We start from the raw sequence: 25884 nt of genomic DNA on the forward strand, positions 1-25884 counted from the left end.
GACCTCAGCTCCTTCTTCCTGCCTTTCCCCATCTAGCCCGACATCTCTCTGCACCCAAACTTTCCATCCAGTGAACTAACAGTGGGACTTGCTCAGATGGGGCATGTTAGTCAGCATGCATGAGTTGTGCTGAAGGGCCTGTTTCTGTGCTGTCAGACGGTGAATCCTGCTTTTTCACAAGGCTTTTCTGCCTTTCCAGGTATTAAAAAGGCCAGTTCATAATTTAAATCACAATACCACAATTAAATAACTTTAATCTTCTAAATCCCTCCATTACCCCTAATGATTTATAGTTCACCTTTTGAAACCAGCTTATTTATATCTTTAATCCATCGAAATACTGAGTTTGGCAACAGTCACGATTTGATGGAAATAAAAGTGAAATTGAACAGATTAGTGTAGATGTTACGACTTTCCTCTTGCCTTTTACCTTCTGTGTCTCAATGTATTTTGCTAAAACGTTCATAGTTTTGCTACAAATTCAGTTTAGTTTAATATTGTCACATGTTCTGAGTCGGGGGTTGCCAACTTCCTCACTCCCAAATACAGGACAAGGTGACATCACCGCCCCACGTCACCTCACCCAGCCAGCGGCCACGTGCTCCCGCTCCACCAATGGCGGCCGCCCGGGCTGGGCGCGGTCACGTGGGGCGCGGAGCGGTGACGTCACCCTTTGTCCCGTATTTGGGAGTGAGGAAGTTGGCACCCCTACTAATACGGGACAAGGGCGGTCCCATACGGGACAAACTAATTTAGCCCAAAATACAGGATGTCCTGCCTCCACTATGAAGGTGTCCACCATCCCCACATTGGTGATGTCCACCGTGGTGGTGGTGGGCACAATAGACAATAGGTGCAGGAGGAGGCCATTCAACCCTTCGAGCCTGTACGCACCGCCATTCAATGTGATCATGGCTGATCATTCTCAATCAGTACCCCGTTCCTGCCTTCTCCCCATACCCCCTGACTCCACTATCCTTAAGAGCTCTATCTAGCTCTCTCTTGAATGCATTCAGAGAATTGGCCTCCACTGCCTTCTGAGGCAGAGAATTCCACAGATTCACAACTCTCTGGCTGAAAAAGTTTTTCCTCATCTCCGTTCTAAATGGCCGACCCCTTATTCTTAAACTGTGGCCCCTGGTTCTGGACTCCCCCAACATTGGGAACATGTTTCCTGCCTCTAACGTGTCCAACCCTTTAATAATCTTATACGTTTCAATAAGATCCCCTCTCATCCTTCTAAAGTCCAGTGTATACAAGCCTAGTCGCTCCATTCTTTCAACCTACGACAGTCCCGCCATTCCGGGAATTAACCTAGTGAACCTACGCTGCACGCCCTCAATAGCAAGAATATCCTTCCTCAAATTTGGAGACCAAAACTGCACACAGTACTCCAGGTGCGGTCTCACCAGGGCCCGGTACAACTGTAGAAGGACCTCTTTGCTCCTATACTCAACTCCTCTTGTTACGAAGGCCAACATTCCATTGGCTTTCTTCACTGCCTGCTGAACCTGCATGCTTCCTTTCAGTGACTGATGCACTAGGACACCCAGATCTCGTTGAACATCCCCTCTTCCTAACTTGACACCATTCAGATAATAATCTGCCTTTCTATTCTTACTTCCAAAGTGAATAACCTCACACTTATCTACATTAAACTGCATCTGCCATGTATCCGCCCACTCACACAACCTGTCCAAGTCACCCTGCAGCCTTATTGCATCTTCCTCACAATTCACACTACCCCCCAGCTTAGTATCATCTGCAAATTTGCTAATGGTACTTTTAATCCCTTCATCTAAGTCATTAATGTATATCGTAAATAGTTGGGGTCCCAGCACCGAACCTTGCGGTACCCCACTGGTCACTGCCTGCCATTCCGAAAGGGACCCATTTATCCCCACTCTTTGCTTTCTGTCTGTCAACCAATTTTCTATCCATGTCAGTACCCTACCCCCAATACCATGTGCTCTAATTTTGCCCACTAATCTCCTATGTGGGACCTTGTCGAAGGCTTTCTGAAAGTCGAGGTACACCACATCCACTGACTCTCCCCTGTCAATTTTCCTAGTTACATCCTCAAAAAATTGATAAATAATTCTAGATTGCATTGATTTCCTAATGATTAGACAGACCAATCAAGGGTAAATATCTTGGAAAGTCAAACCATTTGGCACAGATTAGTCAATGTAATCTATGAAGACTTTTTAAGCTAGGAAACTGTACTGCTTGTAATTAATGTCTGATTTTTGTTCTCTGCATCGTTTCCTGACAAGTAAGTAACAACTCAATGTTAGTTAGTTGAGTTAGTTGATTAGTTTTGTTTATTGTCACGTGTACCGAGGTACAGTGAAAAGCTGATAGATGCGCGCCGTCCAGTCGGCTGCAAGACAATACATGTTTACAATCGAGCCGTCCACAGTGTACAGATACAGGGTCAAGGGGGTAATGTAAACGTTACTTTGATAGTTGATGTGTTGTATCACCCTTTCTCACAGGGCTTCATGCCAACAGTGTGAGAACAGGAGGTAGCGCTGAGCCTTGCATTATTGGTGGATGTTTGCTGCATGTTATTTGTTGAAGGAGTAGTGGTTTTCTGTCCTGGCTGTTCCCGAGCGGCTTCCGTTTATACTGATGTGCCAGAGGTAGTTTTGTCTTAGTTTAGTTAAATTATCCCAATTTCCCTCCTGGGATAAATAAAGCTCAATGGTACCATATCGTATCGTAAGTGGGACAATGCACAAATGACCCGTAATAGTGACTGGACCTCCACAGATGTACCACAGATAGAGGTTCCACTATCTGTCTCACTCCACTACCCATCAGATCCCAAATAAACCTGAAAGATGTTCCTCCCAGTCTTGGTTGGAGTGTTCATTCTTGTTAAATATGTGATCCTCTTGATCTTTTCCAAGGTCATGGTTTGGCTTTTAGCTTCACTAGTCTGCTACGGGTCTCACCACCCCTCGCCAGCACCTCACTGGGTGATAACATGCAGGCATGGGGACTCAAGACAGATAACGCCAGATTGTAGACACAAAGTGCTGGAGTAACTCAGCGGGTCAGGCAGCATCACTGGAGAGAAGGAATGGGTGATGTTACGGGTCGAGACCCTTCTTCAGACTGATGTCGAGTCCCGCCCCGAAACGTCACCCATTCCTTCTCTCCCGAGATACTGTCTGTCCCGCTGAGTTACTCCAGCACTTTGTGTCTATCTCCGATTTAAACCAACATCTGCAGTTTTTCCCCTCAACACCAGATTGTGATTTGGTGATCTGTGGTTCATGATGAAAGAGGGTGCACTGGTGGGCTACGTTACTTTCACAATGACCTGACGGAATGGGTCGAGCGAGAGTGGACTTTGTGACTGTGTCGAGATTGGTGATTATATGGAGATTAACCTGCTGTGCATTTGCCAACAGGAAGAATAGTGCTTACTACAAGAAAGAGGTGAGGCCATCTCCAGTTCTTTCTTCCACAATATTACCCCTTCCACCTTGTTTATATTGATTGCATTTATTATCCCTTTGACATTCAGATTGAATACTACAACACTGCGTTAACCAGATCAAGAGTCAAATCTTCTATTTCTCTGGAAGGGTATGGAACTACTTCTCGTTGACTTTGTTTAGTTTAGAGAGACAGCGCGGAAACAGGCCCTTGGTCCCACACGGGACCGCGCCGACCAGCGATCCCCACACACTAACACTATCCTACACACACTGGGGACACTTCACAGAAGCCACTTCACCTACAAACCTGCACGTCTTTGGTGTGTGGGAGGAACCCGGAGCACCCGGAGAAAACCCACGCAGGTCACGGGGAGAACGTGCAAACTCCGTACAGACAGCGCGCCGTAGTCAGGATGGAGCTCGGGTCTCTGGCGCTGTGAGGCAGCAGCTCTACCCGCTGCTCCACCGTGCCGACACTCTGTGACTATTATGTCAACACAGTAATATGGGTACATTTGGAAACTTCTCTGTTAAGATGAATAAATAACTCCTACATTTATCCCCCCCCCCCCCCCGTCAGAAGGCATTTGTCCCTCCCACTGGGGGCCGGCGCTCCGTGAACATCTACCAGTTTACTTTATTGTCACGTGTACCGAGGTACAGTGAAAGGCCTTTGTGACGTGCCACCAAGCAGCAGGGTGTAGAGTGGAGGGGCAACACTGGCAGCTCTCACTGGGAGCGGGGTGTGGGGTTGTGTGGGCGGGTGTCTGTACGGTGTGGGGGGGTGGGGGGATTTGTGTGGGTGGGGGTCTGTGTGGTGTGGGGTGGGGGGGGGTTTGTGTGGGTGGGGGTCTGTGTGGTGTGGGGGGGTGTGGGGTTGTGTGGGCGGGTGTCTACGGTATGGGGTGGGGGGGTTGTGTGGGCGGGCATCTGGTACAGTGTGGGTGGGTGGGGGGGTTGTGTGGGTGGGGGTCTGTACGGTGTGGGGTGGGTGGGTGTGGGGTTGTGTGGGCGGGCGTCTGGTACAGTGTGGGGTGGGTGGGGGGGTTACAGATGTCCGTGATTGTGACCGTGACACTCCGTGCTGTTACACCGACCGGCAGCTTCGTCAGACACTGTGAGCAGAACCTTCCCCACGATCCCATCATGGCCGGCTGTCTGCCCAGCAACCCCTGGATCACCAACGGCACCGGCTACTGGACCATGAACGCAGACCTGTGAGTCACCAGTGTGAGAGTGTGTGTGTGTGTGTGTGTGAGTGTGTGTATGTGAGAGAGTGTGTGTGTGTGTGTGTGTGAGAGTGTGTGTGAGTGTGTGTGTGTGTGAGAGTGTGTGTGTGAGTGTGTGTGTGTGAGAGAGTGTGTGTGTGAGTGTGTGTGTGTGAGTGTGTGTGTGTGTGTGTGTGTGAGTGTGTGTGTGTGAGAGTGTGTGTGAGTGTGTGTGTGTGAGAGAGTGTGTGTGTGAGTGTGTGTGAGTGTGATGGTGGACATTGATGGCCTCTCGTTATGTACAGGGTGCCGGTGCCCACCCGGCTCCGTGCCGAGCGCTGGGCCTTCAGTTTCCAGGAGCTGATCCAGGATGCTCTGGGCCGCCAGGAATTCCGCCACTTCCTGGAGAAGGAGATCAGTGGTGAGCACGACCCCCCTCACCCTCACCCCCGGCACCCCCTACCCCCCCCCCCCACACCCCTCTACACCCCACACCCCCCCACACCCCTCACCCCCGGCACTCCCCACCCCACACCCCCCCCCCACACCCCCCATACCCCCACACCCCCCCTCCACACCCCGCACCCCCCCCTCACCCCACACAGTCGTTTAGTGACTGTTGACCTGCAGCAGTTAGTGCTGCTGCCGCACAGCCTGACCACGGGCACTGACCCATTGTCTGGTTGCCTCCATCATCCAGATGATGAGGGGCAAGGTTAACATGGGTCAGCCTGTGGACACCCTCCACAGTGTGTGTGTTTCGGTCAGGCATGTCAAGTTTCTGCAGATTTCCGCATTTTTCACTTTGCCAAAATCGCGTTTACCAACGGAGAAATCAGATTGGAAAAAAAAGTAAAGGGATGATGTTTAGACTTGTAATGAACACTAGGGTTCTGCTAGAGGTCGCGAGGGGTTCCGCGAGAAATCCACCTCCCCCCCCGCCCCAGAAGTCTCCCCGAAAATGTGGCACCCCGGCTGGGCAAGGCAGCCCATCTCGACCTCATCGGGACTTCCACGGACGATCAGTGGGTTGAATTTGCAACTTGCGGCCGGGACTATGGAACTCTAGCCCAGCTGGAGCCAGCGCATCGGCCCCCATCGCCCAGCGACTTCCTTGGCCAGCTGGATAAACCAGCAAAGCTCTGGAACCAAGAGTGCCAGAAAATCAGTGGTGGAACTGTAATGAATAAATATTACATTTAAGTGCCAGATTATATAACTAAATTAATTAAGACAGGGTTAAAATATAAAACACAGCAGAAAAGCCAATTACCACCTTTTTGGGCTGATTATCAATTAATGAGCGAGTTTACTTTGAAATGTTATTAGTGTACAGTGACATATTCACATTATTTTGTGATGTCTGTTTACTTTGAAGTTAACTAAAAGAGGCTTGAAACTGGTCATTTTGTGTGTAAATTTTCAAACATTTGTCCATTTGTCCAAAAGCTCGACTCTTTTCCTCTTTGTTTTACCTTGCTCCCAGGCCTGTCTGTTGTAAAATAACAAGCGGGACCTGTGTTGCAATGTTGACGTTGTGTGTTCCCCTCTAGCTGAGAACCTCAGTTTCTGGGAAGCTTGTGAAGACATCTGCTACGGACAGCAGTCCAAGGTGGAGGAGAAAGTAGAGGTCATCTTCGAGTAAGTTTGTTTCTTTTTTAACGAACACCTGAGAAACAAACGCGATAGTAATCGTGTACAGGTGCTGCCCACGTTACGATGCGTTGACTTTGCGATGGTACAAACAGCAGCCTCCCTAGCGAGCTTGAGCCCACTGCCTACCACCTGGTCACCTGTATTAAATGCATCTCGACTTACGATAGTTTGGGTTTGTGATGGGCTTCTCGCACCTGTATATGAAGGAGAGGTGCTGTCCTATTGAGACAGGGACTATCACAGGTACATGGGTAGGACAGGTTTGGAGGGATATATTGTCCAAACGCGGGCAGGTGGGGCATGTTGGCCAGCGTGGGCAGGTTGGGCCGAAGGGCCTGTTTCTGTGCTGTGCCGTGCTGTGACTGACTGTCGGATAGTCTGATGTATCCAAACTTCACTCTGTTCTATTGTGTTTTGTATGGTGTGATGCAATGTTGGGTGGGACCATTGTAGCTCAGTGCACACACAGATCACTGCCCACAGACCATGGCTTTCCCAATCCCAACATCACACGTGTCCATGGCAAATGCTACAGCAATATTCCAACCAGCATCATCACTCTGTGATCCACTAACACAAGAATGCATCAGTCGAACAGAAACACCATACAGCACTGAAACTGGCCCTTCGGCCCGACCCAGCCATGCTGAGCAAGATACCCCACCTACACTGAAGAAGGGTCTCCACCCGAAACGTCACCCATTCCTTCTCTCCAGAGATGCTGCCTGTCCCGCTGAGTTACTCCAGCACCTTGTGTCTCACCCCATCTAGACTAGTCCCATCTACATACATTTAGCCCATATCCCTCAACGCTTTCTATCCATGCGCCTGTCCAAATGTCTTTTAAATATTGTTATGGTAGAGGAATGGTTGAGAGAGTTATGGACCAAACGCAGGTAACTGAGTCTAGCCCAACATGCCAAGTTGGTCAGCATGGACCAGGTGGGCCGAATGGCCTGTCTCTGTGCTGTACAGCTTTACCACTCTGACTTGCAGGGATATGGGTGGGCTTGTGTGAAAACGCCAGTGAAATATCTGTTGTTGAAAGCAACAATGATACGATACGATACGATAGAACGTTATCCCAGGAGGGATGTTAATCTGCCAGCAGTCATAAAACACAACGAGATACATGGAACATGGAATTAATGTGAGGAGTGGAAAGGATGGGGGATGGGCAGAGATTGGGGAGGTGGTGGGGGGAGACAGTCTCAGTCTCAGTCTATCCCACGACAGAAGGGCAGGAGTGGTACAGTTTGATAGCCACAGGGGAGAAGGATCTCCTGTGGCGTTGTGTGCTGTATCTTGGTGGAACCAGTCTGTTGCTGAAGGTGCTCCTCAGGTATTGAAATAGACCTGCAGCTTTGTGTTGAGGTTTTCTCCCTGTGTCCACACTGTATGACTCTCTCTTGGCGAAAACCCACGTGGACACAGGGAGAACGTACAAACTCCACATAAACAGCGCCCGTAGTCATGATGGAGGCCGGGTCACTGGCGCTGTGAGCGCCGTGAGGTTGCAACTCTACCGCTGCACCACCGTGGCCACTCTGATAGTCGAGCTTTCTTCTGGAAATGTCAACCAGCTCCAGCTGTGTTTCCAGTGGCCTGCATCATTGACACCAGCTTTCATTTACAGGCAGTTTCTTGCGGCAGGTGCCAGCAAATGGGTGAATGTGGACAGCAAGACCATGGAGAAAACGCTGGATGGGTTACAGGCTCCTCATCGCTTTGTGCTGGAAGATGCACAGATGCACGTTTACATGTTGATGAAGAAGGTCAGTCACTGCTCAGCAACAACCAAACCCAGCCCAGCCCGTCTGAGTGGAACTCACACACATCTACTCCAATGTCCCACGTACCTAACAGATCTATTTATATTCTGAATAAACAGCATCTTCACCTTAGTAAATGGCACGTAAAATATTCCTTCAATAAAATATTCTCATTGGAACTCGTACACAGGAAGAATGATATCCCTCGGTCTCTAGGGGAATAACTGCAGATGCTGCCACAAAGCGAAGGTATCTCAAAATGCTGGAGTAACTCAGCCTAACCCTAATCCTAATCCTTCAGTCTGAAGAAGGGTCTCCACCCATTCCTTCTCTCCAGAGATGCTGCCTGTCCCGCTGAGTCCCTCGGTCTGTGGACCACTCGCTCTGTGTGTGGACCACTCGCTCCGTGTGTGGACCACTCGCTCCGTGTGTGGACCACTCGCTCCGTGTGTGGACCACTCGCTCCGTGTGTGGACCACTCGCTCCGTGTGTGGACCACTCGCTCCGAGTGTGGACCACTCGCTCCGTGTGTGGACCACTCGCCCTGTAGACCACTCGCTCCGTGTGTGGACCACTCGCTCCGAGTGTGGACCACTCGCTCCGAGTGTGGACCACTCGCTCCGAGTGTGGACCACTCGCTCCGTGTGTGGACCACTCGCTCCGTGTGTGGACCACTCGCTCCGTGTGTGGACCACTCGCTCCGTGTGTGGACCACTCGCTCCGTGTGTGGACCACTCGCTCCGTGTGTGGACCACTCGCTCCGTGTGTGGACCACCCGCTCCGTGTGTGGACCACCCGCTCCGTGTGTGGACCACTCGCTCCGTGTGTGGACCACTCGCTCCGTGTGTGGACCACTCGCTCCGTGTGTGGACCACTCGCTCCGTGTGTGGACCACTCGCTCCGTGTGTGGACCACTCGCTCCGTGTGTGGACCACTCGCTCCGTGTGTGGACCACTCGCTCCGTGTGTGGACCACTCGCTCCGTGTGTGGACCACTCGCTCTGTGAAGCTTCAAAGCAGTTCCTTCCACTGCACGGATTGGTAGAATTACGTTGTTTAAATCGCCACCCACTAGTAACCGTACATGTTGTTAACCCACTAGTAACCGTACATGTTGTTAACCCACTAGTAACCGTACATGTTGTTAACCCACTAGTAACCGTACATGTTGTTAACCCACTAGTAACCGTACATGTTGTTAACCCACTAGTAACCGTACATGTTGTTAACCCACTAGTAACCGTACATGTTGTTAACCCACTAGTAACCGTACATGTTGTTAACCCACTAGTAACCGTACATGTTGTTAACCCACTAGTAACCGTACATGTTGTTAACCCACTAGTAACCGTACATGTTGTTAACCCACTAGTAACCGTACATGTTGTTAACCCACTAGTAACCGTACATGTTGTTAACCCACTAGTAACCGTACATGTTGTTAACCCACTAGTAACCGTACATGTTGTTAACCCACTAGTAACCGTACATGTTGTTAACCCACTAGTAACCGTACATGTTGTTAACCCACTAGTAACCGTACATGTTGTTAACCCACTAGTAACCGTACATGTTGTTAACCCACTAGTAACCGTACATGTTGTTAACCCACTAGTAACCGTACATGTTGTTAACCCACTAGTAACCGTACATGTTGTTAACCCACTAGTAACCGTACATGTTGTTAACCCACTAGTAACCGTACATGTTGTTAACCCACTAGTAACCGTACATGTTGTTAACCCACTAGTAACCGTACATGTTGTTAACCCACTAGTAACCGTACATGTTGTTAACCCACTAGTAACCGTACATGTTGTTAACCCACTAGTAACCGTACATGTTGTTAACCCACTAGTAACCGTACATGTTGTTAACCCACTAGTAACCGTACATGTTGTTAACCCACTAGTAACCGTACATGTTGTTAACCCACTAGTAACCGTACATGTTGTTAACCCACTAGTAACCGTACATGTTGTTAACCCACTAGTAACCGTACATGTTGTTAACCCACTAGTAACCGTACATGTTGTTAACCCACTAGTAACCGTACATGTTGTTAACCCACTAGTAACCGTACATGTTGTTAACCCACTAGTAACCGTACATGTTGTTAACCTTTTAAATTTGTGCAAATTCTTTGTTAAATTCCCTGCAATGAATAGTTATTTGATCTACGTTCTGATTTCAAGTCAACTTTATTTGTACATACATACACACGATGTGCAGTGAAATGAAAGTGGCAATGCCTGCGGATTGTGCTAAACTACAAAACACAATAGAAAAAACAATTTAACACAAAATATAAATTAATACAGTAAATTAAATGAGTCCCTGGTGATATGAGAGTTAACAGTCCTGATGGCCTGTGGGAAGAAACTCCGTCTCATCCTCTCTGTTTTCACAGTGTGACAGCGGAGGCGTTTGCCTGGCCGTAGCAGCTGGAACAGTCCGTTGCTGGGGTGGCAGGGGTCCTTCATAATGTTGCTGGCTCTGGATCTGCACCTCCTAATGTATAGGTCCTGTAGGGGGGCGAGTGTAGTTCCCATTTTAAGTTAATCGTGGGTATCACAAAATGCTGGAGTAACTCAGTGGGTCAGGCAGCATCTGTGGAGAACATGGATAGGTGACGTTTCACAGAGTGCTGGAGTAACTCAGTGGGTCAGGCAGCATCTGTGGAGAGAGGGAATGGGTGACATTTCGGGTCGAGACCCTTCAGATAATCGTGCGTTAAGGTGAAGGATTAACCTGGTCACAGCCAAGTCATTTGTCACTATTGGCCGTGACCTGAGTTGTACGGGGAGGTGGCACTGAACGGGTTAAAGGCGAGGGTGCAGAGCTGGGGGTTTGGACAGAGGGAGAAGGTGCAACATTACTGCTTGGCGTTACCATCACTCACCGCACGACACGATGCCATACGATAGAACTTTATCCCAGCAGGAAAATTGATCTGCCAGCCGTCATGCAAACACAACGAGCGAGGTACATGAAACATGAAATTAATGTGAGGAGTGGAAAGGATTGGGGATGTGCAGAGATTGGGGCGGGGGTGGGGGGGGGGGGGGAAGACAGTCTCAGTCTCAGTCCCAGTCCCAGTCCCAGTCCCAGTCCCAGTCCCAGTCTCAGTCTCAGTCAGTCCCAGTCCCAGTCCCAGTCCCAGTCTCAGTCTCAGTCCCAGTCCCAGTCCCAGTCCCAGTCTCAGTCTCAGTCTCAGTCTCAGTCTCAGTCTCTCCCAGTCCCAGTCTCAGTCTCAGTCTCAGTCAGTCCCAGTCCCAGTCTCAGTCCCAGTCTCAGTCAGTCCCAGTCCCAGTCTCAGTCTCAGTCCCAGTCCCAGTCTCAGTCTCAGTCCCAGTCTCAGTCAGTCCCAGTCCCAGTCTCAGTCTCAGTCAGTCTCAGTCAGTCTCAGTCAGTCCCAGTCCCAGTCTCAGTCTCAGTCTCAGTCAGTCCCAGTCTCAGTCCCAGTCTCAGTCCCAGTCCCAGACCCAGTCTCAGTCCCAGTCTCAGTCTCAGTCCCAGTCTCAGTCTCAGTCTCAGTCAGTCCCAGTCCCAGTCTCAGTCCCAGTCCCAGTCTCAGTCCCAGTCTCAGTCTCAGTCAGTCCCAGTCTCAGTCTCAGTCTCAGTCCCAGACCCAGTCTCAGTCTCAGTCCCAGTCCCAGACCCAGTCCCAGTCCCAGTCCCAGTCCCAGTCTCAGTCTCAGTCCCAGACCCAGTCTCAGTCCCAGTCTCAGTCCCAGTCTCAGTCTCAGTCAGTCCCAGTCTCAGTCCCAGTCTCAGTCTCAGTCAGTCCCAGTCTCAGTCCCAGTCTCAGTCCCAGACCCAGTCTCAGTCCCAGTCCCAGTCTCAGTCCCAGTCTCAGTCTCAGTCAGTCCCAGTCTCAGTCCCAGTCTCAGTCTCAGTCTCAGTCCCAGTCTCAGTCTCAGTCCCAGTCCCAGTCTCAGTCCCAGTCTCAGTCAGTCTCAGTCAGTCCCAGTCCCAGTCCCAGTCCCAGTCCCAGTCTCAGTCTCAGTCTCAGTCCCAGACCCAGTCCCAGTCCCAGTCCCAGTCTCAGTCTCAGTCAGTCCCAGTCTCAGTCTCAGTCTCAGTCTCAGTCAGTCCCAGTCTCAGTCTCAGTCCCAGTCCCAGTCCCAGTCCCAGTCCCAGTCTCAGTCCCAGTCCCAGTCCCAGTCTCAGTCCCAGTCCCAGTCCCAGTCCCAGTCCCAGTCCCAGTCTCAGTCTACCACATGACAGATGGGGCAGGAGTTGTCCAGTTTGATAGCCACAGGGAAGGATGATCTCCAGTGGCGTTCTGTGCTGTATCTCTGTGGGACCATTCTGTTGCTGAAGGTGCTTCTCAGGTTGACTGTTAACCTTGTTCCTGCAGGATTCTTATCCACGATATTTAAAATCGCAGCGGTACAGGAATCTGCTGGCATCAGCCACTGTTGCTCAGGAAAGCAAGAAAAGGTACGTGGTTGTCCACCTTGGCTACGAGTGACTGAGGGGGGGGGGGGGGGGGGTGGACCGGTCAAGAGCTGCCCATGGTCATCCACACTGGGTTGCTTCAGCTACCTGTTAGAATAAATATTAATATCATAGAGTTGTACAGTACAGAAACAGCCCATCTAAGGTAGACACAACATGCTGGAGTAACTCAGCGGGACAGGCAGCATCCCTGGAGAGAAGGGATGGGTGACGTTTCGGGGCGTGACCCTTCCTCAGATACCCATTCCTTCTCTCAAGAGATGCTGCCTGTCCCGCTCAGTTACTCCAGCACTTTGTGTTTATCTTCGGTTTAAACTGACGTCTGCAGTTCCCTCTGACACACTCATCCCACCTTGTACAGATCAACCATTCTGGGCAAGTCCCATTTGGCCCACACACCTCTAGACCCTTCCTATCCGTACACCTGTCCAAACATCTTTTTAAAGTCATTATCATATCGCCTTCTACAGCTTCCCCTGGCAGCTTGTTCCAGGCACGGACTTCCCTCCGAGTGGAAACGTTGCCCCTGAGGTCCGTCCATCTTAAACCTCTCCCCTCTCACCTTGAGCCTGTGCCCTCTAGTTTTAGAATCCCCAACCCTGGGTACAAGACTATGAGGGTTGACTTTATCCGTGCCCCTCGTGATCTTGTCCGCCTCAATGCGGTCACCCCTCACCCTCCCCTCACCCTCCCTCACCCTCCCTCACCCTCCCTCACCCCCCCTCACCCCCCCTCACCCCCCCTCACCCTCCCTCACCCTCCCCCTCCCTCACCCCCCCTCACCCCCCTCACCCTCCCTCACCCTCCCTCACCCCCCCTCACCCTCCCTCACCCTCCCTCACCCTCCCTCACCCTCCCTCACCCCCCCTCACCCCCCCTCACCCCCCCTCACCCTCCCTCACCCTCCCTCACCCCCCCTCACCCCCCCTCACCCTCCCTCACCCTCCCTCACCCCCCCTCACCCCCCCTCACCCCCCCTCACCCTCCCTCACCCTCCCTCACCCTCCTGTGCTCCAAAACATAAATGGATGGACAATCACTTAGTGTGCCAGTGTCCACATCTGTGCCTGACTCTGTTAATGGAAGGTGAGAGAGAGGAAACTCTGGGAAGAAATGTTCTCTGGTGGGATATTTCTCCCAGGTTACGAGGTGCCAGTAATGTTAGCACGCGTCAGGATGTGACCGTGTGCATCCGAGTGTTACGGGCGGTTTTACCGCTGCACGCGGTGGCCAGGGGTTCCAGCGGTCAGTGCGTTACTGGACGCGGTGACCGGGGGTTCCAGTGGTCAGTGCGTTACTGGGCGTGGTGGTCGCAGATTCCAGTGGTCAGTGCGTTACTGGACACGGTGGCGTGGGGTTCCAGTGGTCAGTGCGTTACTGGACACAGTGAGCGGGGGTTTCCAGCGGTCAGTGCATTACTGGGCGTGGTGGTCGCGGATTCCAGTGGTCAGTGCGTTACTGGACACGGTGGCGTGGGGTTCCAGTGGTCAGTGCGTTACTGGACACGGTGACCGGGGGTTCCAGTGGTCAGTGCGTTACTGGACACGGTGGCGTGGGGTTCCAGTGGTCAGTGCGTTACTGGACATGGTGACCGGGGGTTCCAGTGGTCAGTGCGTTACTGGACATGGTGACCGGGGGTTCCAGTGGTCAGTGCGTTACTGGACACGGTGACCGGGGGTTCCAGTGGTCAGTGCGTTACTGGACACGGTGGCGTGGGGTTCCAGTGGTCAGTGCGTTACTGGACATGGTGACCGGGGGTTCCAGTGGTCAGTGCGTTACTGGACATGGTGACCGGGGGTTCCAGTGGTCAGTGCGTTACTGCCGTCAGTAACCGTGTGTTGCGGGTCTCGGCGTTGCTGCCTCTAATACAGACCGTGTGTCTGTCCAGTGTGTTTCCATTTGCCAGGTGGCATCGACTGACCAGCCAGACCAGTGGCCTGACAGCCCGGCCCCCACCACTGGACGCCAGGGACAAGGCCGCCACCTCCACCGTGTCTCAGGTTGAACACTAACGGCGGCATTGTCTGCATGCACGGCCTTGCCGCCCCACCCCACGCACGCACGCACGCACACACACGCTCCTCTGCTCATTGTTCCCACACCTGCCACCGCACCGCACTTTATAGACAATAGACAATAAGTGCAGGAGGAGGCCATTCAGCCCTTCGAGCCAGCACCGCTATTCAATGTGATCATGGCTGATCATTCTCAATCAGTACCCCGTTCCTGCCTTCTCCCCATACCCCCTGACTCCGCTATCCTTAAGAGCTCTATCTAGCTCTCTCTTGAATGCATTCAGAGAATTGGCCTCCATTGCCCTCTGAGGCAGAGAATTCCACAGATTTACAACTCTCTGACTGAAAACGTTTTTCCTCATCTCCGTTCTAAATGGCCTACCCCTTATTCTTCAACTGTGGCCCCTTGTTCTGGACTCCCCCAACATTGGGAACATGTTTCCTGCCTCTAACGTGTCCAACCCCTTAATAATCTTATACGTTTTGATAAGATCTCCTCTCATCCTTCTAAATTCCAGTGTATACAAGCCTAGTCGCTCCAGTCTTTCAACATATGACAGTCCCGCCATTCCGGGAATTAACCTAGTAAACCTACGTTGCACGCCCTCAATAGCAAGAATATCCTTCCTCAAATTTGGAGACCAAAACTGCACACAGTACTCCAGGTGTGGTTTCACTAGGGCCCTGTACAACTGTAGAAGGACCTCTTTGCTCCTATACTCAACTCCTCTTGTTATGAAGGCCAACATTCCATTGGCTTTCTTCACTGCCTGCTGTACCTGCATGCTCTCTTTGCCATCCCTGACTTTGTACCACAGTGCTGGCCCATCAAACGTTACTCCAGCGAATGGCAATTTGTTGAAAAGCAACGCTTATAAACAGGAAATGCTGGAAATGCTCAGAGTGTCAGTCAGGCAGCATCTTGATTCAGTGATTGTAACCAAGCCTTGAGTCCACATCCGACCAGCAATAACCCCACTCACACTCGTTCCATGTCATTCCACTTTCCCATCCACTCCCTACACACTAGGGGGCAGTATACAGAGGGGCCGATTAACCTACAAACCCGCACCTCCTTAAAGTGTGGGAGGGAACCGGAGCAAATCCATACAGTCAAAGGGAGAACGTGCAAACGCCACACAGACAGCACCTGACGTCAGCATCGAACCCAGGTCTCTGGAGCAGTGAGCAACAAAGAAACCGTTTCAGAGCAGGGTTCTGGTTAATTGTTTCACCTTCCACAGATGCTGGCCTGACCTGCTGAGTGTTTCCTGCACATTCTGTCTTGTTGCAAAATTTGGCAAATTGTCAAAGGTTCTTGTAAACTCTCATTTGGCATGTGGCTACTCCACAGGGTCTTGTGGAAACGTGTATTACACTGGCCCACAAAACTGCCTGTCAACAACCCTTGGTTGCCAGATATGTTCGATGCCAGGACATTAACAACAGACAATCTAACTCTTTAGTTAATGTTTCTGCCCCCAGTGCCACTGGAAACAGTGTTTAATGGTCACGATCAGAGCTGGTCACGGCAGTGTGTGTACTTGGAAATGACAACCTAGTTCTTAGTTTAGGAAGGAACTACAGACTCTGGTTTAAACCGAAGATAGACACAAAAAGCTGGAGTAACTCAGTGGGACAGGCAGCAGTCTCTGGAGAGAAGGAATGGGTGACGTTTTCACAGAGTGCTGGAGTAACTCAGTGGGATAGGCAGCATCTCTGGAGAGAAGGAATGGGTGACGTTTCACAGAGTGCTGGAGTAACTCGGTGGGACAGGCAGCATCTCTGGAGAGAAGGAATGGGTGACGTTTCACAGAGTGACTGGAGTAACTCAGTGGGACAGGCAGCATCTCTGGAGAGAAGGAATGGGTGACGTTTCACAGAGTGCTGGAGTAACTCGGTGGGACAGGCAGCATCTCTGGAGAGAAGGAATGGGTGACGTTTCACAGAGTGCTGGAGTAACTCAGTGGGACAGGCAGCATCTCTGGAGAGAAGGAATGGGTCCTGAAGAAGGGTCTCGACCCAAAATGTCACCCATTCCTTCTTTCCAGAGATGCTGCCTGTCCCGCTGAGTTACTCCAGCATATTGTGTCTATCTTTGGTTTAAACCAGCACCTGCAGTTCCTTCTAAACATTAGAGTAATGATTTCTAAGTTGGGTTGTGCTGCATGAAAGGACACTTGTAAAAGGATAAAAGCATAAGGGCTCATTAGTGTGTATTTGTAATCTCGAGGAAGGTGCCCCTAATGATCTAACATCCACAGTGACTGCTTTATAAATGACCCATGTCCCCACCACTCTGCCCACCACTCTCTGTTCACATCTGCTCCTCGTCTGGAGCATAAGGTATCAATGTGCAAACTCCTCGTTTGTAGTAATACCCCGTTTGTGTTCGCAGTGTTAACCTGCAGATAAAACACTTTCAAATAAATGTTCTTTCTTTCAGCTTCAGTGTTGTTCTCTTTTATAAACAAAGATGTGTGTGGAAAAAATATTATTGTTTTTTTGTGCAACATTTAAAACTGTAGAACAAAACAAACTCAACTTTTATGTTGTTTCCAAAAATCATATGTTAATACTGACACAGCAGGATTTAAACTCCCTGGAATTTAGAAGACTGAGGGGGGATCTTATAGAAACATATAAAATTCTTAAGGGGTTGGAGAGGCTAGATGCGGGAAGATTGTTCCCGATGTTGGGGGAGTCCAGAACCAGGGGTCACAGCTTAAGGATAAGGGGGAAGTCTTTTAGGACCGAGATGAGAAAACATTTCTTCACACAGAGAGTGGTGAGTCTGTGGAATTCTCTGCCACAGAAGGTAGTTGAGGCCAGTTCATTGGCTATATTTAAGAGGGAGTTAGATGTGGCCCTTGTGGCTAAAGGGATCAGGGGGTATGGAGAGAAGGCAGGTACAGGCTACTGAGCTGGATGATCAGCCATGATCATATTGAATGGTGGTGCAGGCTCGAAGGGCCGAATGGCCTACTCCTGCACCTATTTTCTATGTTTCTATGTTAACCAGGTAAACAGCCAAGTATTGTCGCGTGCGTTGTGTGCAGTGATGTAGATTCAGTGTGGATAATAATTTCTTATGGCATTGCTGTTCCTCAACATCTCTCCTTTGTTTTATCCCACAGCTGTGTCGCTTTTCCCACCCCCTGGCCAATCTCGGCGTGTTCACCGGAACAAATATCCCCAATTACTCCAAGGATGAACCTTCCTGGTCCCACTCCAGTGCTCCAACCTCCCACCCTGGAATCTTCCCAACTGCTACCTCCCCCTCCTGCTGTTCCGTGGACCCTGACAGGTTCTCCTTTGTTCCTTTGTTCCTTTCTCAGCATGTGATAAGACCATTATTATATTGTGTTGTGCTTTCTCTTAACTCAAACATCTTTCAGTAGTTAGCGCAGGTTTACCACCCTTGGCAATCCCAAGATCACATGAAGTGAGTCCAGTTTATTAAGAGCAGGTTCACGTTCTTATAAAAAGGGTTCCAGCTGTTGCAGATTCTGTAAACAGAAAATAGGTGCAGGAGTGGGCCATTCAGGCTAGTGGGCTAGATGCAGGAAACATGTTCCCCATGTCGGGGGAGTCCAGAACCAGGGGTAACAGTTTAAGAATAAGGGGTAGGACGCAGATGAGGAAAAACTTCTTAACCCAGAGAGTTGTGAATCTCTGGAATACTCTGCCACAGAAGGCAGTGGAGGCTGGATGTTTTCAAGAGAGAGTTAGATAGAGCTCTTAGGGCTATCGGAATCAAGGGATATGGGGAAAAAGCAGGAACGGGGTACTGATTTTGGATGATCAGCCATGATCATATTGAATGGTGGTGCTGGCTCGAAGGGCTGAATGGCCTACTCCTGCACCTGTTTCCTATGTTTCTATTCGATCCTTCAAGCCTTTATGTAGAGCAGTGGTGAGCAGAGAAGGGAAGGAGACCACACTATTGCTGGAGTCATCTAAAAATCCAACTAAATGTAGGGAATAAGGTGAATCTTCTGCAAAGCTCAGACTCCATGGAATATTCAAAGTTGGTGAGCTTTTGTCCTTCCCTATAAGGTGTGGGATATTTACAAAGCTTCTCTTTGTGGGAATCAAGGCTGGTTGTAATATTGAATGAAGTTTAGTGATCACACATTGATCAGTTGAAGTGCATGCATTGACCCAAGTCATCCGATGTAGACCCAGAAATCAGTCATCACCAATTCTTGCAGGGAATACAACCATCTGATAAAGGTGAGTGTTTCATTCTTTAATCTGTTACTTACTGCAACTCAAAATGCCTTATATGTGTAACTGACTAAATCTGGTCAGGGTGATAGTTTTATGGAATTAACTTCTAGCTGAAGAAGCTATGAAAAGTAATGACCACGACATCCACTAATAAAGGCTGGATAAATGTTGTTGCCAGGACTGGAGGGTGTGAGCTACAGGGGGAGGTTGAGCAGGCTGGGACACTATTCCTTGGAGCGCAGGAGGATGAGGGGTGATCTTACACAGAGGTGTATAAAATCATGAGAGGAACATGACTCTGGGTGGAAGATGCAGTATTTTAATATCATAGCAATTGTGTCATCAATTTGTGAACCAACGTGACATTAAGTTTTTAATCACAAACTATGCAAGTGGATGGCACACTGGTTATTTGGGATATGTATTTACCAACAACATAACTGCTCTTCACAGTGGGGTGAAAATAACTAGATACTAAACTTTACCAAATACAATACTTCTTTATTACCAAGCCCAGTCATTGCAGTCAGACACTGGATAACGTTATCCCCTGATTATAAAACCAATCCCACTCGTGCTGGGGTAGCGTGGAAGCAGCTTATTTTTAGCTATAAAATTAATAATAAGTATGGCAAAAATATTTGTTGAATCAAAAGCATTTTTTGTTGTTGTCCACAACACGTTATTCTGAAGCTGAAAGATGGTTGAGAATATTCAGCTGAGAGTAGCCACTAATGGTCTGGAATATTCAACTAGAGTAGCCACTAATGGTCTGGAATATTCAGCTGAGAGTAGTCACTAATGGTCTGGAATATTCAGCTAGAGTAGCCACTAATGGTCTGGAATATTCAGGTGAGAGTAGCCACTAATGGTCTGGAATATTCAGCTGAGAGTAGCGACTAATGGTCTGGAATATTCAGCTGAGAGTAGCCACTAATGGTCTGGAATATTCAGCTGAGAGTAGCCACTAATGGTCTGGAATATTCAGCTAGAGTAGCCACTAAATCAGCCCTGCCCTTTCTGCCACACGTCCTTGTCTCATGACAAGGCAGGACGCGCCAGGCTGCAGTGAGAAGACACTGACCTATCCCGGCCACTTCTTGAGCCCGTGGAGGTGAGAGGGACATTTTATAACCAGTCGCTTTACATCTGTCACCAGCCAGCAGAGTGCAACACAAGTGTACATGAGGAGTAGTGAACTCAATGTCACAACAAGAGCAAAACCTGAACTAAACAAGATTCAGTGACAAGAGAGAGATGAAATAGACAGAAAGAACGATTTAAAAATGGAAAAGAAATAGCAATTATTGTTTTTTTTGGAAATTCTGTGGGTCTGGGCAAGTTGAGCAGTGACTTTAAGGAAACCAACGCCCAGGCTGGGATATGTTGTGCTGTTGCAGACAGTGTCTTGCAACAAAGACCACTTGGCACAGACATAGACCACTGGGCACATAGACCACTGGGCACAGACATAGACCACTGGGCACATAGACATAGACCACTGGGCACAGACATAGACCACTGGGCACATAGACCACTGGGCACATAGACATAGACCACTGGGCACAGACATAGACCACTGGGCACATAGACCACTGGGCACATAGACCACTGGGCACATAGACCACTGGGCACAGAGACATAGACCACTGGGCACATAGACCACTGGGCACATAGACCACTGGGCACATAGACCACTGGGCACATAGACCACTGGGCACAGAGACATAGACCACTGGGCACAGAGACTTAGACCACTGGGCACATAGACCACTGGGCACAGACATAGACCACTGGGCACATAGACCACTGGGCACATAGACCACTGGGCACAGACATAGACCACTGGGCACAGACATGGACCACTGGGCACAGACATAGACCACTGGGCACAGACATAGACCACTGGGCACAGACATAGACCACTGGGCACAGACATAGACCACTGGGCACAGACATAGACCACTGGGCACATAGACCACTGGGCACATAGACCACTGGGCACAGACATAGACCACTGGGCACAGACATGGACCACTGGGCACAGACATAGACCACTGGGCACAGACATGGACCACTGGGCACAGACATGGACCACTGGGCACAGACATGGACCACTGGGCACAGACATGGACCACTGGGCACAGACATGGACCACTGGGCACAGACATAGACCACTGGGCACAGACATAGACCACTGGGCACATAGACCACTGGGCACAGACATAGACCACTGGGCACATAGACATAGACCACTGGGCACAGACATAGACCACTGGGCACATAGACATAGACCACTGGGCACAGACATAGACCACTGGGCACATAGACATAGACCACTGGGCACAGACATAGACCACTGGGCACATAGACCACTGGGCATATAGACATAGACCACTGGGCACATAGACCACTGGGCACAGACCACTGGGCACAGACATAGACCACTGGGCACATAGACATAGACCACTGGGCACAGACATAGACCACTGGGCACATAGACCACTGGGCACAGACATAGACCACTGGGCACATAGACATAGACCACTGGGCACAGACACAGACCACTGGGCACATAGACATAGACCACTGGGCACAGACATAGACCACTGGGCACAGACATAGACCACTGGGCACATAGACATAGACCACTGGGCACAGACATAGACCACTGGGCACATAGACCACTGGGCACAGACATAGACCACTGGGCACAGACATAGACCACTGGGCACAGACCACTGGGCACAGACACAGACCACTGGGCACTGTATCACACCCCGGCCAATAGACCCTTCAGTAGAGTGGGTGAACATCTAACCAAGCAGGCAAACAGTAGACACACACACACAGTGTACAGTTTCCTTCGCCAGAGTCCGACACTTCACAGACCCCACCCCTACACGCTGTGGGGAAGGAGGGCTTTCGTAAGAAAATACAGTTTTCTGTTTCATGTCAGGCACAGGAGGTGAAGCTTGTAGACAGACAGTGAGTCTGCAAGTAATTTGTGTCGTTTTACAGTTGTATTTATGGCTCGTGTATTAGAGAAGGGTCTCGACCCGAAAACGTCACCCATTCCTTCCCTCCACAGATGCTGCCTGACCCGCTGAGTTACTCCAGCACTCTGTGAAACGTTACCTATCCATGTTCTCCACAGATGCTGCCTGACCCGCTGAGTTACTCCAGCACTCTGTGAAACGTCACCTATCCATGTTCTCCACAGATGCTGCCTGACCCGCTGAGTTACTCCAGCATTTTGTGTCTGTCTTCGTGTATTAGACATCCTGTTTCTGGATGAGAAAGTGAAGGTGGAAGAGAAGTGTTGGTTTTTGTGAAGGGCCTCTACTTGTATAGAAACATACACCTTACAGTTTTTGTGAAGGGCCTCTACTTGTATAGAAACATGCACCTTACAGTTTTAAAGTATGTTTCAGACAGCTACATTTCCCCTGGTCTGAAGACATGATTATGGGCCCTTGTTCCTGTATTCTTTAAGTTTTCACAAATGCAACTGTGTAACATGAGAACACTTTATACAGTGATACAGCACAGAAACAGGCCCTTCAGCCCAACGTGCCCCATCTACACTAGTCCCATCTGCCCAAGTTTGGCCCATATCCCAGTTGACATGGACCATAGATGTTTTTAAGACTGTAACTTGCTCCACACAATGAAAGTTTAGTTTCGAGATACAGTGTGGAAACAGGCCCTTTGGCCCACTGAGTCTGTGCCAACCAATGATTAGCTGTACACTAGTGTAAGAAAATAACTGCAGATGCTGGTACAAATCGAAGGTAGACACAAAATGCTGGAGTTACTCAGCGGGTCAGGCAGCATCTCAGGAGAGAAGGAATGGGCGACGTTTCGGGTCGAGACCCTTCTTCAGACACTAGTTGTACACTGCACCCTTAGGGATAATTTACAGAAACATATTAATCTACAAATCTGCACAGCTTTGGAGTGAGGGAGGAAATTCCATGCAGGTCACGGGGAGAACGTGCAAACTCCACACAGACAGCACCCGTGGTCAGGATGGAACCCGGGTCTCTGGCGCTGTGAGGCAGCAGCTCTACCCGCTGCACCACCGAGCTATGCAATTTAGAATGATCGCGAGAAAGAGGTAGAAAGTTAAAGTTTGTTCAAGAAAATTATTTGGGCATTAAATACAAATGTGTTTATGAATGAAGGCAGCGGACACTGAAGTTGTGTTGTTGCTTCTCCCAGTCGCTCTGTGAATGAGACGGAGGTGAGTGTGGAATCGCCGAGCTTCGTGCAGGGGGAAGATGAGAGGGCAGCCGAGGCCAGAGCAAGGCCTGCAGAACACGGTCAGTGTGGATGGAATACAAGGCTTTAGCAGGCTGGCCAAAACCTGCAGGACCAAAGGCAAGATCTCCCAAAGTGCCTTCATTTATACAAAATATGCACTTTATACTTTATCCTGGAGCACGTTCCAACAACAGCAATACTTTCCTTAATTCATGTTAGTAACTTTTATAACAAATATGAGACGGACATTCACCCAATTACCATCAGGGTCCCCCATTCTGCAGATATTTAATGTGTGAAGAGAGTTGTACAAGTGTACTGTCAAACTGGAATACACTGTGTGTCGTTACTCTTGTGTTTCACTACCTCAGATATCAAGGGTCACATCAGGGCCATCTCCAGTCTGATCGTGATGAAGATGGACTGTGGGGAGGGGGGTGTAGGGAGAGGGGGGTGCAGGGAGAGGAGGGGAGGGGGGGTGAGGAGAGGGGGGTGCAGGCAGAGGGGGGTGTAGGGAGAGGGGGGTGCAGGGAGAGGAGGGGAGGGGGGGTGGGGAGAGGGGGGTGCAGGCAGAGGGGGGTGTAGGGAGAGGGGGGTGCAGGGAGAGGGGGGTGCAGGGAGAGGGGGGGTGGGGAGAGGGGGGTGCAGGGAGAGGGGGGTGCAGGGAGAGTGGGGTGTAGGGAGGGGAGGGGGGGTGCAGGGAGAGGGGGGTGTAGGGAGAGAGGGGTGTAGGGAGAGGGGGGTGGGGAGAGGGGGGGTGCAGGGAGAGGGGGGTGTAGGGAGAGGGGGGTGCAGGGAGAGGGGGGTGTAGGGAGAGGAGGGGAGGGTGTAGGGAGAGGGGGGTGCAGAGAGAGGGGGGTGCAGGGAGAGGGGGGTGTAGGGAGAGGGGGGTGGGGAGAGTGGGTGTAGGGAGAGGGGGTTGGGGAGAGGGGGTGTAGGGAGAGGGGGGTGGGGAGAGGGAGGGTGCAGGGAGAGGGGGGTGGGGAGAGGGGGTGTAGGGAGAGGGGGGTGGGGAGAGGGAGGGTGCAGGGAGAGGGGGGTGGGGAGAGGGAGGGTGCAGGGAGAGGGGGGGTGCAGGGAGAGGGGGTGGGGAGAGGGAGGGTGCAGGGAGAGGGGGGTGCAGGGAGGGGAGGGGGGTGCAGGGAGAGGGGGGTGCAGGGAGAGGGGGGTGCAGGGAGAGGGGAGTGCAGGGAGAGGGGGGTGCAGGGAGAGGGGGGGTGTAGGGAGAGGGGGGTGCAGGGAGAGGTGGGTGCAGGGAGAGGGGGTGCAGGGAGAGGGGGGTGCAGGGAGAGGGGGTGCAGGGAGAGGGGGGTGTAGGGAGAGGGGGTGCAGGGAGAGGGGGGTGTAGGGAGAGGGGGTGCAGGGAGAGGGGGGTGCAGGGAGAGGGGGGTGTAGGGAGAGGGGGGTGCAGGGAGAGGGGGTGTAGGGAGAGGGGGGTGCAGGGAGAGGGGGTGCAGGGAGAGGGGGGTGTAGGGAGAGGGGGGTGTAGGGAGAGGGGGGTGTAGGGAGAGGAGGGGTGCAGGGAGAGGGGGGTGTAGGGAGAGGGGGGTGCAGGGAGAGGGGGTTGCAGGGAGGGGAGGGGAGGGGGGTGGGGAGAGGGGGGGTGGGGAGAGGGGGGTGCAGGAGAAGGGGGGGTGCAGGAGAAGGTGGGTATGGAGGGGGGTGCAGGGAGAGGGGGGTGCAGGGAGAGGGGGGTGTAGGGAGAGGGGGTGCAGGGAGAGGGGGGTGTAGGGAGAGGGGGGTGTAGGGAGAGGGGGATGCAGGGAGAGGGGGGTGCAGGGAGGGGAGAGGGGGGGTGGGGAGAGGGGGGGTGCAGGGAGAGGGGGGTGTAGGGAGAGGGGGGTGCAGGGAGAGGGGGGTGCAGGGAGGGGAGAGGGGGGTGGGGAGAGGGGGGGTGCAGGGAGAGGGGGGTGTAGGGAGAGGGGGGTGCAGGGAGGGGAGAGGGGGGGGTGCAGGAGAAGGGGGGGGGTGCCGGAGAAGGTGGGTATGGAGGGGGGGTGCAGGGAGAGGGGAGGTATCTTTAATGCAGCTGTGCTTCCAGCTGGTCTTGTGCGGGTGTGCGCGGGTGTGTGTGGGTGTGTGCGGGTGTGTGCGGGTGTGTGCGGGCGGGTGTGCGCGGGTGTGTGTGGGTGTGCGCGGGTGTGCAGACGCCAGCCTGGGGCAACGATCCCCATGTACGCGTTCAAGGTCAGAAATGTATTGTTTAGTATTTGAAGCCACACGTCTTCACCAGCAGAGCAACATATTCTACATTGGAATGATTGTACGACAGAGAATAAAGGTCCTTTCGTCTCGCCCTGTGGTGTGACTCAGGTCTGAACACACTTTGTTCCCAATATCGTTTTAAATACCATCGCTCTTACACGTACAATACTTCAACTACTGGACAGTACATGCCAGTGTGTGTAACAAAGAACTGCAGATGCTGGTTTGCAGAAGATAGACACCAAACGCTGGAGTAACTCAGCAGGACAGGCAGCATCTCTGGAAAAAAGGAATGGGTGACGTTTCGGGTAAAGAATGAAGAAGGGTCTCGGCTCGAAATATCACCCATTCCTTCTGTCCAGCGATGCCGCTTGTCATAGAGTGATACAGTGTGGAAACAGGCCCTTCGGCCCAACTGGCCCACGCCATCTAACATGTCCCAGCTACACTAGTCCCACCTGCCTGCGTTTGGTCCATATCCCTCCAAACCTGTCCTATCCATGTACCTGTCTGACTGTTTCTTAAATGTTGGGATAGTCCCAGCCTCAACTACCTCCTCTGGCAGCTTGTTCCATACACCCACCACCCTCTGTGTGAAAAAGTTACCCCTCAGA

The 25884-nt window shown here is 51.3% G+C and overlaps 1 protein-coding gene across 1 annotated transcript in view; it reads left to right on the forward strand.

Moving 5' to 3' along the window:
* Positions 1-23361, forward strand: part of rgs11 (regulator of G protein signaling 11) — a 47203-nt gene extending 23842 nt beyond the window's left edge. Inside the window, exons 5-14 of the mRNA XM_078418362.1 lie at positions 3334-3450; positions 3539-3600; positions 4556-4669; positions 4966-5081; positions 6214-6301; positions 7953-8091; positions 12451-12533; positions 14440-14551; positions 17704-17873; positions 23024-23361. Coding sequence (XP_078274488.1) covers positions 3334-3450; positions 3539-3600; positions 4556-4669; positions 4966-5081; positions 6214-6301; positions 7953-8091; positions 12451-12533; positions 14440-14551; positions 17704-17873; positions 23024-23153 — 1131 coding nt within the window. The 3' untranslated portion in view covers positions 23154-23361. The remainder of the gene's footprint in view (positions 1-3333; positions 3451-3538; positions 3601-4555; positions 4670-4965; positions 5082-6213; positions 6302-7952; positions 8092-12450; positions 12534-14439; positions 14552-17703; positions 17874-23023) is intronic.
* The last annotated feature ends 2523 nt before the right edge of the window (positions 23362-25884 follow it).

This window comes from Rhinoraja longicauda, chromosome 21 (assembly GCF_053455715.1).
Source record: "Rhinoraja longicauda isolate Sanriku21f chromosome 21, sRhiLon1.1, whole genome shotgun sequence".
NCBI classification, from domain to species: domain Eukaryota; kingdom Metazoa; phylum Chordata; class Chondrichthyes; order Rajiformes; family Arhynchobatidae; genus Rhinoraja; species Rhinoraja longicauda.